At 36.6% G+C, this 20,413-nt stretch overlaps 1 protein-coding gene across 1 annotated transcript; it reads left to right on the forward strand.

The window, feature by feature from the left end:
* The first annotated feature begins 1,341 nt into the window (after positions 1-1,341).
* Positions 1,342-1,836, forward strand: LOC115224942 (piggyBac transposable element-derived protein 4-like). Its single transcript, XM_029795909.1, has one exon. The coding sequence runs from the start codon at positions 1,342-1,344 to the stop codon at positions 1,834-1,836; it is 495 nt and encodes a 164-aa protein (XP_029651769.1).
* The last annotated feature ends 18,577 nt before the right edge of the window (positions 1,837-20,413 follow it).

Here is a 20,413-nt window from a genome sequence, read left to right on the forward strand (position 1 = left end):
ATTTTGGAGGAGGGGGGGCTGGTCAATTAGATCGACGCAGTATGCAGCTGGTACTTAATTTATCGACCCCCAAAAGGATGAAAGCAAAGTCAACCTCAGCAGAATTTGAACTCAGAACAAAAAGACTAAGCATTTTGCCTGGTGTGCTAACGTTTCTGCCAGCTCACCACCTTAAAATAAGAATCTTTTCTACTCTAGGCACAAGGCCCGAAATTCTCGGGAAGGGGCCCAGTTGATTAGATCAACCCCAGTACGTAACTGATACTTAATTTATCGATCCCGAAAGGATGAAAGGCAAAGTTGACCTCAGTGGAATTTGAACTCAGAATGTAAAGACAGACAAAATACTACTAAGCATTTTGCCTGGTGTGCTAACGTCTCTGCCAGCTCACTGCCTTCATGGAAAACAGATATTAAATGATGATGATGATGATGATGATGATGATGATGATGATGATGATGATGATGGTGGTGGTGGTGGTGGTGGTGGTGGTGGTGGTGGTGGTGGATCAAATGTTTAAGATTATGGGTCTGACCAATTAGTGATGATGATCTGGGACCAAATAACAAGTGGAAACCTCCCCACACACACACATTCACATATATATCTTTTCACTAACAATCAACTCTTTGACCAAATGAGCAATGGAATTCAGATAAACAATCAACAGTCATTAACTGTTTGATGGTGTTCTATGAAGACATAAACTAGATCCCCTATAACGAACCTAAATGTAAGGTATTCATAGTGGGTAGGGGTAACTCAATGAACTCCCTGAATTTAATATTGCAATATTTTTCATATATATATACAAACATATCTACTCACATATATACATGTATGTGTGAGTATATATATAATTTATAGGAAAGATCTTGGTAAATAGCTACAAGGTAGCTAAATGTTGCTTAACCAATGGGTCCATCGGACCCTCAAATTAAATTCATATGGTTCAGTTGTGCTTTTCAATATACCTAGACATGAAAACTTGAGTGAAGACCAAATATCAAAAAGGTTATTGGAATTAGATGAAGAATGGGAAGAAGATAATAGGGATTCCTTCTATTTCTCTGAAGATGATGGTGAAAGTGATTGTGTGCTGGACAGTTTAGGTTCTGTGTCATCAGATGACGACGATATTAAAAAATCAATTATCTGCAAGCCACCCAATTATGAATGAACAATATTTTTCTAGAGACAGATAAGAAGTTTGGCATTCTAATCCTCTTACCCAAGCAGCAATAAGAACTTCATCTTGCAATATTGTGCGCCAAGAATGTGGACCATCCCGTTTTGCTAAAAGGTCTTGCAATAGCATTGAAACATGTTTTACTATCTTTATGTGCCAGAATCTTCTTGAAGTAATTCGTAAATGGACAAATGTTGAAGGTCAGGTTATTTACAAAGATAAATGGAAGGAAATTGATCACTCTGAACTAAAGAAATTTATTGGACTGATCATTCTTATAGGTGTTTATGGATCTAAACATGAAAATGTCACACAGTTGTGGAGTCAAGAAGATGGCCGCTCAATATTCAACAAAATTATGAGCCGGGGAAGATTTCAACAGATTTTACAAGTATTGCATTTTGATGATGCTAGTGCAAGAAGAAAAAAGAGAAGTGATGATAAATTGGTGCCCATAAGAGAAGTATTCCAAATGTGGAACCAGAACTTGCAAGATGGATGTGTTCCAAGTACATGCATGACAGTTGATGAACAATTAGTTTCATTCAGAGGGTGCTGCCCATTCCAGGTATATATTCCTTCAAAACCAGGGAAATATGGAATTAAAATTTGGGCAATATGCGACAGTGAAACATCTTATGCCTGATAAAATGCGAATCTACACTGGTATGATCTATAATATTGTATTATATGATTACTACACCTACTCTATCATCGACATGTTTCGATGGATGCATTCAAAATAAATCTGACAGAATGAATAATGTGAAGAAGATAAACAACATCAGGGAGGAGATAAACAAGAGTGCTCATCAAATAGACATCTTAACAGATATAAGAAGCCCCAGAAAATGTGATGTACATATATGCATACACACACACACACACTTACATGCAACATATGTATACATATATGTACTACAAAATTAGAAAATGGAGAAACATACTTAAATCAATAAAACATCAACTATCAGATGATACCCAATCAATACTTTATTACACCATTACATATCAGTAAAGGCATTATACAAAATATATAGTAAATATAAATAGACAAGGAAATAGAAATATAAAATATAATATGTAATTATATCATATCTGACAGCTGTTTCGGCAGTAAGGGCAGTCATACCTCATTTAACCTATAAGCCATAAAGGCAGGTATAAATGAGGCATTATCAAGGATGCCCCACGGCCTCTTCAGAGAATTTAATTTGTTATAATTGTGAAAAAATTATTTTTCCATATACATATAAATATAAAAATATAAAAATGTAAAATATAAAAACTTGTGCATAAACTCCATAATGCTACACATATATAATACTCATTGATACAATAATGCAAGGTAAACAAAACAAAATAAAACAAAATATATGATATAATTACATATTATATTTTATATTTTATATTTCTATTTCCTTGTCTATTTATATTTACTATATATTTTGTATAATGCCTTTACTGATATGTAATGGTGTAATAAAGTATTGATTGGGTATCATCTGATAGTTGATGTTTTATTGATTTAAGTATGTTTCTCCATTTTCTAATTTTGTAGTATTAATTTACGGTAATATTATTACCTTTGCCCATATAATACAATAGATGAACTAATTGCTTGGCAATTTTTAACATCTATGTATTAGTCTCGTTGGGTACCTATCTAGCAGTATATTGGATATATGTTATCCCATGGTGGGTTGAATTTTCAACCCCTATCTCATTTTATATACATATATGTATATATTTATTAATATATATATACATATATACATATGTGTGTGTGTGTGTATTTACTTATTTCATAAACCTTGAAAAAAATGAAAGACAAAGTCATCCTCGATGGAATCTGAACTCAGAACACGAAAACAAATCACTGCAAAGCAGTTTGCACACTATGCTAACAGTTCTGCCAGCTCACTATCTTAATATTAATTTCATATTTTGGCACAGGGCCAGCAATTTCAGGAAAGGAGTAAGCCGATTTGATTGACCCCAATGTTTCACTGGTACTTATTTTATCAACCCTGAGAGAGAGGGAGAGAGAGAGAGAGAGAGGTGGAGAGGAAGGGAAGGAGAGAATGTGAGAAACATTAGAATGTCTGATGTCAAATAAGTTAATGCTGAATCAGTGACACCAAATATGCAACCCTGAAACAGCTGTACCCAAAATGTCTCAAAGTCATTTAATATGTGTTCTAATTGCATAAGAAAATATACATAAGGATATATTTTGTCTTTTAGTATCATATGGTAGCAGTGCAATATCAATTTTGAGATATTGGTGCAGGTATGGTTGTGTGACAAAAACATTGCTTTCCTAGCACATGGTTCTGGGTTAAATCCCACTGTGTGATGCACCTTCTACTATTGCCTAGGTCCAACCAAAACCTTGTGAGCAGATTTGGTAGACAAAAACTCAAAGAAGTCCATCATATATATATATATATATATATATATATATATATATATATGGGGGGGGGTAAATGGATATATATATATATATATATATATAAATATATCTCTATTTATAAAACTGAAATGCGAAAAGTTTGTTTGTTTGTTTGTCTGGTTTTGGCATTGAGAACGGGTTAAAGGCCACTAGATCCCGTCGGATTGACTCCAAAATTTACAGGGACATGTAAAAGGTGTCGTTGTTAGGGCCAAAAACGCACTTTGACAAGTCTACTCTCATTCTTTTATGTATCTGTCTTCCTCCGTCACTCACTCTCTTTCCTCCCTTACCATCTCTTTCTATATATAACGTCGTCTAACAGCGTCTAACTTCCCTTCACTTTCTCTTTATAACGTCGTGTCATGGCGTTCTATATCTCCCCTCCTCCCCGTCTTCCACAGCGCTTTCACACACTCTCTCTCTCTCTACGTCTGTCTGCATTCATAGAGAGAATTATCATTGCCACCACAATCACACAATCATGAGAACAAATATTATGAATCTGATAGTTATTGGGTTAATTTATATATGTGTGTGTGTGTTCTATATATAAATATGTATATATAATGTATATATACAAAGTGTATAAATCTGTATTTATGTATATTAAACTTTTTAAAACTTTTTGATAGTTATATATATTTTTAAAAAATTATAAATATAAATTAATAATTTTAATTTTAAATTTAAATAATTTAAATTTTTCAATTTTATATTTTATATATTTTGTACATTATATTTTTATGTTTTAGGTTTGTTTTTCACTGTTTGATTTGCCTATTAGTGGTTTTATCTCTAATTTAATTTATACATATATATATATAATTTGTATACATTTGTATATATAATGCGTGCACGCACACACACAAACACACACATATATACATATATATATATATAATGTGTGCATTATGTGGTCGGTTGAGCTGAAAATATGCACACCTATGTTAAAAGTGCTGGCAAGTTTGCATGACAACTATTTTTTTCCTCAAATGAAAGGCGTGACCTCTAGGACAAAATTCCTCATCTTATAAAATGTGGCCTCAGTTGACTCGATTGAAATCGGGTTATATTAACCAAAATGTGAAAAGGGGGCTAAATGGGGCTGGAAGGGGATTCAAATTTAAAGGAGCGGGTGTTTACGAATTCTCTGTTACATCAAGCTAAAAAATTTGCGCCAGCCTTTTAATCGTCAATGTGTTGCCATCCATGATGAAGAAGTTTTGAATGCTTGCCATCGTGAGTCTACTGTCGTGAGAAAGAATCACTTCAAAACTTGGTGTTTAGTAATTTTCTTTTACATCAAGTTCAAAATTTTACGCCAGCCGTTAAACAGTCAATACGTTGCTGTCCGTCGTTAAGAAATGCCAGCCATGGTGACTCTACTATCCTCACATTCTATCCCTTCAAACTTTGGTTTCCAAAATTTTATTATTTTTATTCAGCTCGCAAGTTTGTCTGTCCCTTTGAAATGTTAGTGTTTTGCTGTCTGCCTTGAAGCAGACCTTTCCGTTATCACTGCCTGATATTTGTGATTGATCTTTCAAAATATTTTATTTCTCAACTTACTCAAGATCTTTTGTTGTTTATAAATGGGAGAGAGATAGATAAAGATAGAGAGTAAGAGAAAGCAAGGGAGAGTCCGAGAGAAAAGAAAAGTAAGAGAGTGGGAAAGTGAGAGAGAAAGGAGAGAGAATCAAAGAGGGAGAATCATCATCATCATCATCATCATCATCATCGTTTAACGTCCGCTTTCCGTGCTAGCACGGGTTGGACAGTTTGACCGGGGTCTGGGAAGCCAGGAGGCTGCACCAGGCTCCAGTCTGATCTGGCAGTGTTTCTATAGGTGGATGCCCTTCCTAACACCAACCACTCTGTAAGTTTAGTGGGTGCTTTTTTCGTGCTGCCGGCACAGGTGCCAGGGGGGCTGGCAGCGACCATGATCGGTTGGTGCTTTTTTCATGCCACCCGCACAGAAGCCAGTCAAGGCAGCGCTACAATCGGCCACATTCGGATGGTGCTTTTTACGTGCTGAAAGGAAGCAACAGAAAGTAACAACTACACTCTTACCCGCGCGTAGAGCAGGTCACCTTAAGCTAGTATATATATATAAATAGATTGATATATGTGTGTGTGTGTGCATGCACACACGTGTGTATGTGTGTGCATGTGCCTGTGTTTGTTCCCCACCATCACTTGGCAACAGATGTTGGCGTGTTTACATCTCCATAACTTAGTGGTTTGGCCAAAGAGACCGACAGAATAAGTACTGGGCTAAAAAAAAAAGTTCTGGGATCAATTCGCTTGACTAAAAATTCCTCACAATGTGGTGCCCCAGTATGGCCACAGTCTAATGACTGAAACAAGTAAAAGATAAAAAATAAGAAATAAAAATATGTAGCATTATTTGTATGCATGGCTGCATGGTAAGAAGCTTGCTTCTCAAGCACATGGTTCTGGGCTCAGGCCCAATACATGGCACATTGGGCAAGTGTCTTCTACTATAACTTCAGGCGAACCAAAGCCTTGTGTGTGGATTTGGTAGATGGAAACTGAATGAAGCCTGTGGTATATATATGAATGTATGAATGTAAGTATGTATGTATGTATGTATGTATGTATGTGTGTGTATATATATATATGTATGTATGTATGTATGTATGTATGTATGTATGTATGTATGTTATGTCTATATTTATGTGTGTCTTTGTATCTATGTTTCTCACCCCATTACCACTTGTCAACTGGTTTGGTGTGTTTATGTCCCTGTAACTTAGCAGTTCAGCAAAAGGGAATGATGGAATAAGCACTAGGCTTTAAAAAAATAAGTCTTGGGGCTGATTTGTTTGACTAAAAGCCTTCAAGATGGTGCTCCAGCATGATCACTGTCAAATGACTGAAACAAGTAAAAGAATAAAGAATGTCATTGTTGTTGTTGCTGTTGTTATTGTTGATGTTGCTGCTGCTGCTGTTGCTGTCATCACTATTGTTGTTTATCCTCAAGTCACACCTGATTAAGCAAACCTATGATCAAAGGTGATCCACTTGTGGCCACTCCATATATTTGTTCAGACTGTGTTATCCAAAGAGTCCTTTAATATCTTTGAACAGTAATTACAAAATCTGTCGGCTGGAATAGCTAGAAGTCATTAGCATTAATTCTTGTTATAATGGTCTTATAATTTTAATCTCTGTATTATTAATGTATGCACGTTTGTATGCATATATGCCAATGTGAATTTGCGTGTATAAATATATATATATATATATATATATATATATATATATATATATTATATATATATTTGTGTGTGTGAGCGTGTCGCTGTGAAAGCTTGTGTGAATGTGTATGTATGAATATATATGTGTGAATGTATATGTGTGAATGTGTGTGTGTGTGCATGCACACAGACTATCCTGCCTTTACTGCAGATGTCAACATCTGTGCTATTATATATAATATCGTATGAAATAATATTTTATGACATATTTGAAATATAATTCTCACAACTGAGATATCCATTTTAGCAATATCTATTTATAATTTCTTTTTTCTTCAGAAAATTTCCTTTTATCTTATAAAAGAGAATTATTGTTTTTATTTTTCAATATTGATGTTTATTTTATCATCCTTTCTATCTGTTTCCTTTTTTCTTTTTATTTTCCCCAAGCTCCTGCATAAACAAGATTGCCTTTCAGTTAGAAGCAACAAGTTTAAAAAATTAATATTGCAGTATTCTGGTGCATTAGCAATCATAATGCAGTAAAACCCAGTTGCAACACAATTTATGAAATGACAAGCCAACAATATTATATATATAAGGTCACTTGAGCTGCTAGAAACAACCACCAAGTATCTTAGATTACATCCTATGGCAGTCATTCCTAACCGTTTTATATTAAGAAAACCCTTTTTATTTAAATGGACTTTCCCAAAGGGTTTTGAAAGGTCTGTCTACTCAACAAATTCTGCACTGAGTTCCTGGACCCAAGTACTTTTATTACAGACACCCAGGAGTCTATGGATTACAGGTTCAAAACCACTCCCTGACAGTCTTACTCTTTTATTTGTTTCAGTCATTTGCCTGCAGCCATGCTGGAGCACCACCTTTATAGTCGAGTAAATTGACCCCAGAGCTTATTCTTTGTAAGCCTAGTACTTATTCTATTAGTCTCTTTTGCCAAACCGCTAAGTTATGGGAATGTAAACACACCAGCATCGTTTGTCAAGCAATGCTTGCAGGGACAAACACATACACACACACACATATATATACATATACGATGGGCTTCTTCCAGTTTCCGTCTACCAAATCCACTCACAAGGCTTTGGTCGGCCCGAGGCTATAGTAGAAGACACTTGCCCAAGGTGCTATACGGTGGGACTGAACCCGGAACCATATGGTTTGTAAGCAAGCTACTTACCACACAGCCACTTCTACACCTATGTCTTAGTAGAATATTTTATTTCACTGTTAAGGGCAGTGAGCTGGCAGAATTGTTAGCACATCAGACAAAATGTTTAGTGGCGTTCTGAGTTCAAATTCTGCTGGAGTTGACTTCGTCTTTCATCATTTTGGAGTTGAGAAAATAAGTACCAGTTGACCCTGGGGTTGATGTAATCTGCTTAGCCCCTTCTCCAAACCTGCTGGCCTAGTGCCAAGATTTGAAATTGCTATTTTACTGTCTAATTAAAAGAAACAAAAAATTTGTTAGGATGATCATGATTACTGTACAGATCAGTGGTTTCCAACCGTTTCACTACCAAAGACCCATTTTATTTAAATGAGTTTTCTCATGAACCCCTTTTAATAGTCTATCCTTCTTTTTTTATTCTTTTATTTGTTTTAGTAATTTGATTGTGGCCATGCTAGAGCACCACTTTTAGTCAAACAAATCAACCGCAGGACTAATTCTCTGTAAGCTTAGCATTTATTCTATTGGTCACTTTTCTGAACCTCTAAGTTATGGGGACGTAAACACACCAACATCGATTGTCAAGTGATGGACAAACACAGGCACACAAACAAATCTATACACACACACACATATATATATATATATATATATGTATGTATACGATGGGCTTCTTTCAGTTTTCATCTACCAAATCCATTCACAAGGCTTTGGTCAGCCCAAGGCTTTGGTCAGCCCAAGGCTTTAGTAGAAGACACTTGCCCAAAGTGCCACACAGTGGGACTGAACCCGGAACCATGTGGTTCGTAAGCAAGCTACTTACCCCTTCATTTCTTCTTTTCTTCCTCATGTTTGGATTGGCGAGCTCCTTCGTAAGTTTTAAAGGAGAGATCTATCATTTTCTTTCAATTTTGTAATAAACCTTCTCTTTTACAAGAAATTATTTTTATTTCTAAAAGTGGTAGCTTAATGTCTTTAAAGACAGTGCTGAGAATATATGGGTGTGTTTGTATGTATACATGCACATGCATACATGCATACATGCATATACATACATACATACATACATACAAACATACATCAGCACAAAGACTACTAGTGGAACATTCCCATCAAAGCATTTCTCAAGTGTAAGCATAACAGGCCGGATATAGTTATTTGAGACAACAAGAAAAAGTATGTAACGTCATAAGGGTCAGCTGTCCTACCGATGCGAATATCTCTTTAAAAGTCAAAGAAGAAGAAGATAACTATGGACAACTGCTTTGAAACCTCCAGCTTCTATATCCGGATTACAAATTTACATTTATACCAATAATAATTGGAGAGCTTGGTTTTGTAAGTAAATGCCCAACTGTCAGTCTGGATAAGCTTGGATTTTCAGAAAAGGAAATCAACCGACTGATTCGCACATTACAAATGCAATCTGTAAGCAGAACAGTAAAACAATACAAGACTTTCCTCAGGTTTAAAATGTGACATTGTTTTCATTATCTACATTCCAAAGATGGAGCTCTGTATCTTTGCTAGAAACCAGCTCCTTCTTCAGAGGAAGAATTTAAATGATTAAATACAGAAGGCACACACATGTACACGCCTACACACACATACACACACGTGTGTGTGTGTGTGTTTCTTTGTGTCTGTGTTTGTCCCCTACTTTGTTTATGTTCCTATAACTTACCAGCTCAGCAAAACTGATGAAGAGACTGATATTAGTACCAGACTTAATAAATAAGTACCAGGCTCGATTTTCAAAGTAGTGGCTGCAGTCCAATGACTAAAACAAGTGACAGATAAAAGGTAATGTTTGAACATTGTCTGAAGAATATTTAATGAATAATTTTATGGCTGGTCATTCTAATTGTGACTATGAATTTTTAATTATTTCCATCTAATTTTTTTGTGTGTAACAACAACAAATTTTTAAAAATCAAGAATTTATAAGAAAGAAAACTTCATGAAGTTTTTCACTAAAATAAAAAGGGAAGAATATTAAAACTATTGTCCTTCCCTGTGGCTGTTATTTAAAACTTTAACTATGTGTGGTCCTTTCTTTCTTTATTCTCACTGAATTTCCAGTTATTATTCTAACTAATTTCACTCACTTTCCCTCCTTCTCTCTCTTTCTATACCGTGTATTTATAATTATCACAGTGGCTATATTATAATTAACACAGTTGTTATATTATAATTAACACAGTTGTTATATAATAATTAACATTGGGGTCATGTTAACTACATTAAAATTAAAATATTGCTGTTTAACCAGAGGTTGGTTCAGAATGAACAATCATCTAATAGAAAGCTTTCCACTCAATTATCTTTTTTTGTTCTTCATTACATTATCTAATATGCTCATTTTTTTTCTTTTACACTGTAGTGTGTAGTTTCAGGGAGATTTGGCTACTATTTTTCTTCGACCCCAGTGAATATGTGGAGGCTCCCTCTTTGACTCATATAATCACCACTTTCAATGGTTGACTCTTTTTGTTATAAAGACAATAGATTTCTTATTTCATTTCTGTATGAAGAGCCACAACTACATATTTTCCTCCTCCTCGTTGTCATTGTCTCCTCTTCGTCCTCCCCATCATCATTGTTCCTTTCCTCTCCTTTGCCCTCCTCCTCCTCCTCCACCTCGTTGACATTGTCCTCCTCTTCGTCCTCCCCATCATCCTTGTTCCTCTCCTCTCCTTTGCCTCCTCCTCATTGTCATTGTCCTCCTCTTCCACCACCACCTTGTCATCCTCCTCCTCTGCCACTCTCCACTCCCACAGCAACACTACTGAGAATCAACTCAGAACGGACGATACGTTCCATTTCCCCCAGATTGAGCCAATCACCGCAAGGAATCTAAATACGACATTTATATACAGATGACTTAAATGACTCAAAATAAGCTCTGAGCTTTGGATTTAGTGACTTTGAAGCTAAAGAAAACGATTTTCACTTTTTTGCTCTTCAAAATCCAATTAACAGTCATACTGAAAATATAGCACAGAAGAAACATCCTCCGTAAAATAGTCAACTCCTCCCCACTTATCATCATGAATGACTTGTCAGACACTGCTCTAGATGTTGAATAAAGCCTTTTTGCATTGACCTCGCCTCTATCATTACTGTTTATGAAAGCCATCGTTGAATGCTACTACTTAAATATATCAGAAATTCTAAACAGATCCAAAGGAAGTAGTAATTCATTGTAAAACCCAGCCATATCAACTCCATTGAATCCTTTAGTATTTAAACTGACCATGTCTGACCCATATATTCTACTATCTATTTTATGATCAAACTGGCAAGATCCTGCTTCTCACACCTACTCTACAATGTCATTTTGAAAATGTACAATCCCTTCATTGAAATCTCAATGCTACAACACAATTAACAATGACAGTGGCAGTGATAATGATGGCAATAACAACAACAACAACTTCTACGATGGCAACACTGTGGGCGAACACACATACACAGAAGAATACAGGAACTGTATCATATTTTTATTTCGGGTCTCAGGAGAGCAGCAGCACAATGGGGTGAGAGGATGGGGCTGAGGGGAAGGCCACACTGCTGCTAAAAACTTATACATACAAGCATACGCACACACAAACAAAGACACAAACACATGTGCACATAAGGATACACATCTTAGAAGAACAGAAAGGAGTAAGTGGAGCAAGAACACACACAAAAACGAAAAGTGTCACTGAAGAGGTCACAGATGTGTAACAAAAGATTTCCTGACAATGGACATCAGTTAAAATAAGAACAGTAATAAACGAGTGAAGAAAAAATAAAGTGTGTGTGTTTACTTGGCAAAAAAATCTTAATATATAAAGTACTGTGTCTTAATGCATGCTCAAACCTCTGGATCAATCTGTACCATACTTGGGATGGAAAGATTAAAAAAATTTTATTAAAAATGAATAATATTGGGATCTTCACCTTTTGACCTACAGATTAAAAAATTATTTTTTTTAACCTATTGGGATCTGTAACTAAACACTTTCAAACTTCAGACACTGGTAGAATGTGTCATATAGAACAACTTTTACTCTTAGCATTTTTGAGAAAAACTTATATTTACAAAGTTATTTCACATTAAAGTTGTAGTATTTCGGTAATTTCAACCTATCCATGATGTGTATTCAGCTGAATAAAATTACTGCCATTGTTTGTCAACAACAACTATCGGTGGTGTATTTTTCGTTTGTTACAGTTATTTATGACATGGTTCGTGCGTTTGTACTGGTTTTAAGATTTTTAGGGTTGGGGTTAGTGTGTTACGGTTAGGGTTTTAGGGTTAGGGTTAAGGTGTTAGGGTTAGGATTTTAGGGTTAGGGTTGTCATAAATAACAGTGACAAACGAAATATACACCACCGGAAGTTCTTGTTTACAAACAACAGCAATAATTTAAATTCAGCTGAATACACGTCATTGATTGGTTGAAATTACCGAAATACGAGAACTTTAACGTGAAATAACTTCATAAATATAAGTTTTTCTCAAAAGTGCTAACAGTAAAAGATGTTTTATATGATGCATTCTACCAGTGTTCGAAGTTTGAAAGTGTTTAATTACAAAAAAATTATTTTTTAAATCTGTAGGTCAAAAGGTAAAGATCCTAATAGTTCTATAAAAAAAAGATTCGGCTTAACTTCGGTATAGGTACCGGAAGTACCGGATACATTTCAAGAAAGTGTTTTTTTTAAATATATATGGGGGGTTAGGGTTTGTGTTAGGTTTAGGATTAGGGTTAGGGGTGTGAGAAAAGGGTTTCTGTTAGCTTCAGAAATGTAAGCAAAGCCACTTCCGGTGCTTACAGTACCTATACCGAAGGATCGCCAAAGGTTCACTTCCTCAAATCGTTTTCTCAACTTCCTGTGTTTGGCGTTCTAACTAGCTATTTACACACACAGGTATGTATACTTCATTACAGTTATGACGATTTCTGATAAAAAAAAAAATAATAATAATAGTAATTTCTAAAGGTACTTTCATGTCAGAAAAAAAAAATCAAACGGAGATAGACGCTTTTTTCTCGATTAATCAAATGAGGTACTGTATATTGTACATTGATATTCCAATACATATTTCAGATAGTTTTGGAACAAGTTACCTTATTAAGACTTGATATTTCACATTTAAATCCCATGTATTTATTCTTGGCACAAATCGACTTCTTAACACATTCACTTAACTGTTTGGTCAATGTCAACATAACACACACATATACACACAACATTACAGTTGTGACAATTGCAGATGAAAATTAATTTCTAAAGTTACTTTCATTTTTTTATATTCTTCTCCGGCTTTCTATTTGTGTAAGATATGAGTTTGTGTGTGTGTGTGAGAGAGAGAAAAAATATATTTCATGAGATTTCATTTAATTGATAAATTGTCAACCCACCCCTACTACTTAGGATGATCATAACTTTTAGAAAAATGGATATTTCATAATAAAATTTCCTACGAATATGTGTTATATCATGTACATTCCGAATATACAAAATTTGGTGGGGAAAGTATTTTTAGGAGGGCTGGGGGAGGATTTTCGGAAAATTCACCGAAGTCCACTTCAATTCGCTTAACTTTCAGGAAAATGGATACTTTTTAATGAAATTGTCTACAAATATACTTTGGACTATGTAGATTCCGAGCATGTAGGAATTTTTGGGAAAAACAATTGGGGGGTTACTTTTGAGAATTGTTCCCCACTCGGAGGTGTTTCGGAACAAGTCGTCCATATTTGTTACATTTTCTCTGTTTTGTGCGTTTGTGCATCCGTAGATTTCTACTTACGCAACAGGTAATAAAGGCAAATGAAGCCTTCACCAGAAAATTCATGCTAAAAATAGCAACTAAATGTCTGGTATACAGATATATGTTATTAAGACGATTTACCTGTTGCATACGATTTTTGTTCTCTTTCTTAAAGTAAATTCCCAGGTAAACGGTTCTAATAGAAAGGCAGAAGACATCAAAAATAAGGAATATGCACGCACAGTTAAATATAGAAGTGTAAAGCATAATTTGTTACATAATCTCTATAATAAACATGATATTGAATGGAATAATTCTCCGTTTAAACTTTTTCATTATATATATGTGTGTGTGAGGACACTGAGAATAAGCATGCCGCCCTTTTTTTCCCCTACAGATTCTGACCTTCAACGAAGATTCTGAATATGCAAAAAAAAAAACAAAAATCTACTTTTAGATAACTTTTTAATACATCCGCTCCTTAACTTTTCAATTTTTTTCCCGAAATTTTACTAGGGCTAAGGGCTATATACGGATGCACAAACGCACAAAACGGAGAAACTGAAACAAATATGGACGACCCCATCCCCCAGTGGGGAACAGTTCGCAAAAGTAACATCCAATTGTTTTCCCCCAAAATCCTGTATGCTTGGAATCTACTTAGTCCGAGGTATATTTGTAGACAATTTCATTTTAAAATATCCATTTTCCTGAAAGTTATGACGAACTGAAGTGGACTCCGGTGAAATTTCCGAAAATCCTCCCTACCCCCTAAAACATTTCTCCCCCAAAATTATGTATATTCGGAATGTAAATGATATACTACATATTCATAGAAAATTTCATTAAAAAATATCCATTTTTCTGAAAATTATCGTCATCCAAAGTCGACGGGGTGGGGAGAAGAAATCCTGTGGTGAGATGGTACCAACTGTCAATGATCCCATAATGCATGTACTCCCAATCATTGTACCAAACTTTAGCAACAGTCAATGGCTTTGTGAGTGAGCCGTCTTACGTAATGATGTCAACAAAATCAATTGTGATCTCTTGCAGCTGTTGCCTGGACAAGAACAGTCTTTCAAATCCCTCAACACTGTCAATGATCAGGACCAGGCTGTAGTTTTTTGAACTGGGTTCTTGAACTCTCTACAGCCATCAGGGATGCTACCTCACCACTTAACACTTAAAAGGTGGGTCCCCAATCATGCTGCTCAGGAATCTGGATCCACCTCGTCTGTGCAATGGCACCAGACTGGTGGCAAAAGTGGCCAATCAAATAAGTACTGAACTTTAAAGAATATAAGTTCTGAGGTTGATTTGTTTAACTAAAACCCTTCAGGGCAGAGCTCCAGCATGGCTGCAGTCAAAGGACTGAAACAAAAGAATAAAAAATACATACATACATGCATGCATGTGTGTCATCATTCAGTTTATTTCAAGATTTCTTGCCAATAGGGAAAGAACCAGTTTCTTACCTAGATCCAAGGTTCCTTCATTGAAATTTCAACATCAATGTATGTATGTGTGTGCAGATTTGTATGTTTTATGTGTATATTCTCATGTATATAGTTAAATATCTAAACATGCTCATATATATTTAAACGACAAACTTCTGGAAAGTTTTACAAATTTTTACTGTTCCAGTGATGGATTGGATCTGTAGTCTTCAAATTAGCTTTTTCCTTTCTGGTTTTGAGAAGCCTAATTTCTCAAGATTGGTATTTAGGCAGTGTGTTACATATCATAGGGCACCAATGATTACAGGTATAAACTTGAACTTGTAATCTGGATAGAGTAACTGCAGATTTCTCAATAGTTCAGCATAGGTGTTCTCTTTTTCACTGATCTTCTGCTTTATGTTAACATCTGCTGGGCAGCTAATTTCCACAACTCTATCCCAAATCATTATATCAGGTCTGTTTGCTTATATTTTATTGTGGTCTTCACTAATGTATGTATGTGTGCATCCATGCTTCATAAAATTTTGAAGACTACTTCACCTAATATGTTTTTATTAAGACAGTCTGTTCATCCCAGCCTTTCTTTATCAAGGACTGGTGAAGGAGCTTGAATCAGCAACTTGCAATCACCTGCAGTGCATTTTGGGTTGTTCCACCTCATCCCCAATAAATTTATAAATGAGAGGGCAAGTTGTCCTCTGGTGTGATGTGTTATTGAGGGTGTATGCATGCTGTCTGTCTCTTCTTTCATCATAGTTTCTCTTCCACTTTGTGAACAAGGCAACACCACTAATACAAGTGCCGCGAAAAGTACCAAGTAACTCCATTTTGTGTGAGTGGTTAATAAATCGAGTGGATCAGAGCTTGAGAGGACTCTCTAGCCTTGCTAGTAGCAAAGTGACCTGTGTAGAGATGATGCCACAAAAAAAGTACACACTGTATACTCTGTAAAGTGGTTAGTGTTAGGAAGTATATCCAGCTGTAGAAACCATGTCCAAGCTGAGATATTGGAGCAAGACGTGCTTCTCTGACACGCTGGATCCTGTCAAACCATCCAATGTATGCCAGCAGGTAAAACGGTCGAAGAATGACGGCGGTAATCATAACTTTTTCTTCTATTTTTTTTTAGTTATCTCCCCTTTACTATTTATATTTGCAAACTAATTGTGTTTATTATAACATATTAACGTTATATTAACCTTTAGGAACTACCAGAAATTGCAATATGAAATGGATTCGAAAGAATATCAATATCCAATCGTCAGTTACGCAGGTTAGCAAGGGCTTCATTTGGATCTTAGGCAGAAGGGATCTGTTCGAAAAATATATATTGCAGTCACCATTCCATGAGAGTCCCGAAGGCGAAATGTTTTCCCCACGAGAGTTCCGGACCCCATTTATAAACTCATTTGCATACAGTCAATCAGAGTTCAACTATCAAACTAATTTACGAGTGTATAACAAACGATGGGCAATAAGATAAGGTTACTTGGGTAAGGAATGACCATGCGTCTTTTCTCTTTTAATAATGCTTCTTGATTTTGATTTTGTTTCACCTTCTACCCACATTTTCCCCATCCACATCTTTACCATATGGGGCCCCAACAAAATCCGTTAATAGGTATAGATGCAAATCTGTCTAATTACCTGTCTCCTAAAATCAGGCATAACTTGGCGATCAGTCGATTTACAACACTGTTCTTCGTCTTAAGTTTATTTGGTAGAGTGTGTTTGTTAACTTGACAATAAGGTCAAGGTGAGCTCTGATTGGCTGTATGCAAATGAGTTCATAACTGGGGTCCGGAACTCTCGTGGGAAAAAATTTCGCGTCGCGAAAAGCACCTTAATGCGTGATGCATATACGATGTTCCACAAAATATTTTTCTACACACACAAACTTATGTAAATTTACATTTTTAAACAATGTGATGTTGTGTCGGTTTTTGCTGTTCTCGCAGTTGTTTATGACGCAAGTAAAGTGGAAAGACAGTTTTTACTGCATACAGGTTACTTTTACTCAAACTTATTTCTGCGCAACGTAAGAAAAAAGAAATGTGAAAAAAAACTGTCGACTTTAGATCTATGGGACATAACTCTTTCTGCTTGATGTAAGGGGAGTAACTCTTAGTAGAACTACGTAACTGCAGTGAGAGGATGATAGGTAAAAGAGAGAGACTAGAATTCTGGCGCAATTAGTTAATTGGATTAATCGTTGGTTTTGCCATATTTGTGGCGGCTCATTGAGTCGGTCGGGGTTCAAATCGCACCGTTGTCGTTTTATCCCTTTGGAGTCGATGAAATAAAGTGCCAATTATGGTTTGGTAGCTATTACTTCCGCCTCTTTTGTTTTCAATCACCTCTGATGGATTATACTGGAATGTGAAGACAGTCTAAACATGACGATACCGTTTTTTGCCTTTGTCACTGTATATCTGGGAGTACATGATTCCAATGTGTATTGCTCTTTCGGATACGATTGAATGTAATTTGAGAGATATTTGACTACTATTGCTTACATGTCCAACAGCTCTCGATTTTAGAATTTCATTCGTACGTACGTGCGCACGCATTCGCACACACACATTGGTAGCCGCAAGTGAAAGGTATGTGTGTTTGTGTGTGTGGCGTGCTAACGTTTCTTATTTCTTTATTGCTCACCAGGGGCTAAACATAGAGGAGACAAACAATGACAGACAAAGGGATAAGTCGATTACATTGACCCCAGTGCGTAACTGGTACTTAATTTATCAACCCTGAAATGATTAAAGGCAAAGTGGATCTCAGCGGAATTCGAACTCAAAAAGGAACGGCGGACGAAATACCGCTAAGCATTCTCGCCCGGTGTGCTAACATTTCTGTCAGCTTGCCGCCTATATGCTGAATATATTGACTAGAATAGTGAATCTTGAACTCATAACCATGCAATCAGCAGTCCAATACATTTACCTCAAAGCTATTTTGAAAATGATATAAAATATACACCCTTATTTAAACTTTTATATAAAGCAAAGAATCAGTACAGTTGCTAGGATATTATCATAATCGTCATCATCATCATTTAATGTCCATTGTCCATGCTGGCATGGGTTGGACAGTTTGATCAGAGCTGGCAAGTTGGGGAGCTGCACTAGACTCCAATCTGATTTGGCATGCTTTCTATGGCTGGATGCCCCTCCTAACACCAACCATTTTACAGAGCGTGCTGGGTGCTTTTATCTGGCACTATATGGGCGTTTTTATGTGGCCCTTCATGGGCACTTTTATGTGACACTGTACAGTTGATTTTACATGGCACCACCGTGAGTGCTTTACACCACCAGAGACCTGTCTTAACACTTCTGCTGCTGAGTATGGAACTGTTAAGACTAGTCCCTCTAGTGATGTGAAACATGAGATAAACTGTTGTAAGATAGTTAGTCTGGCCCTCTGCATCATGATCATTTAACATCCATGCTTGCATGAATCAGAATTTTTTGAGGCAGATACCCTTCGTGTAGCCAACCCTCACCTATTTCCCAGCAAGGTAATATTTTCCCATTGCTAGACATGTTTTCCATGAAAGACTAGAAATGAACAACCTCAGTTATATATGTATATTTATGTATATATGTATATATATATATATATATAATATATATATATATATATATATATATATAATATGTGTATATGTAAATGTATAAATATATGTATGTGTATATATATATAGGTGTGTGTATATAATGATGGCAATCCCTCAAGGTCGAGGATGATGGTCTTTGCGCAAATTTACTGGTGAGTCCGTAGGTGACCGATAAAACCAATTCTTGCTTGAAAAGATCGGTCGCAGTGTGGACATTTAGTGCCAGAAGGGAGAGTCACATGTAGTTGTTGTTGGCGCTCCTTCCGTCATCGTCTTTTCTCCTCCAACTCTGCAGACCTTTTCGACTCGAAAGTCGCCGTTCCCTCATGGATGGTGGTTTTCCAGAGTGGTCTGTTTTTTGCCATTTCCTTCCAGTTAGTGAAGTCGATGTCACACTTTTTGAGGTTCGTTTTCAGGGAGTCCTTGTAGCGTTTCTTCTGGCCTCCTTTTGTACGCTTGCCGTCTTTGAGTTGGGAGTAGAAGATCTGTTTGGGAAGTCATTTGTCAGTCATTCTAACCATGTGGCCGCTCCATCTTAGTTGGCCTTTGATGACATAGGCTTCGATGCTGGTCATTTTTGCTTCTTGTAGCATGCTGACGTTAGTTCTGTCTTCCCAGCTGATGTTAAGGATCTTCCGAAGACAGCGTTGGTGAAATTTCTCGAGCGTTTTCAGGTAGTGACTATACGGGGTCCAGTTTTTGGATGCGTAAAGGAGGGTTGGAATAATGACTGCCCTGTACACCATGAGTTTGGTTTCGGTTCGGATGTCCCGATCAGCAAAAACTCTTGTTCGAAGCTTGCCGAAAGCTGTTCCTGCACACTTCAGATGGTGTTGGATTTCATCGCTGATGTCTACCATTGCTGACAGATGGCTCCCAAGGTAGCAGAAATGGTTCACATTTTCCAGTGGAATTCCTTCGAGTTGAATCAATGGCGGGTTGTCAACACGGGCATTGGGAGGAGGTTGGTAGAGTAAGTGAGTCTCCTTGATGTTGATGCTCAGTCCAAGTTTAGTATATGCATGATGAAACGCATTTAGGATCTGTTGGAGGTGATCCTCTCTGTAAGCTGCTACACTGTTGTCGTCGGCATATTAGAACTCTAGCAAGCTTTGCGCCATTGTCTTTGACGTACTTTTGAGGTGAGCGAGGTTGAAAAGCTTGCCGTCCATTCTGTACGAGATCTCGATGCCAGGTGGAAGGTCATCTCGTATGATGTGCAACACTGTTGCGATAAAGATGGTAAAGAGAGTTGGCGCTATCACGCAGCCTTGCTTCACTCCAGAGGTGACTTTAAAGGGCTCAGAACTGCCTCCGTTGGTCTGGACTCTGGCGTGAATATTGTCGTGGAGGAGTTTGAGGACCAGGATGAACTTATCTGGGCATCCATACTGGGCAAGAATATCCCAGAGGAGCTCTCACGAGACATGATCAAAGTCTTTGGATAGGTCGATAAAGGCCAAATAAGCGGTTGGTGTTGCTCACGACATTTTT

This window comes from Octopus sinensis, linkage group LG1 (genome assembly GCF_006345805.1).
Source record: "Octopus sinensis linkage group LG1, ASM634580v1, whole genome shotgun sequence".
Taxonomy (NCBI): Eukaryota; Metazoa; Mollusca; class Cephalopoda; order Octopoda; family Octopodidae; genus Octopus; species Octopus sinensis.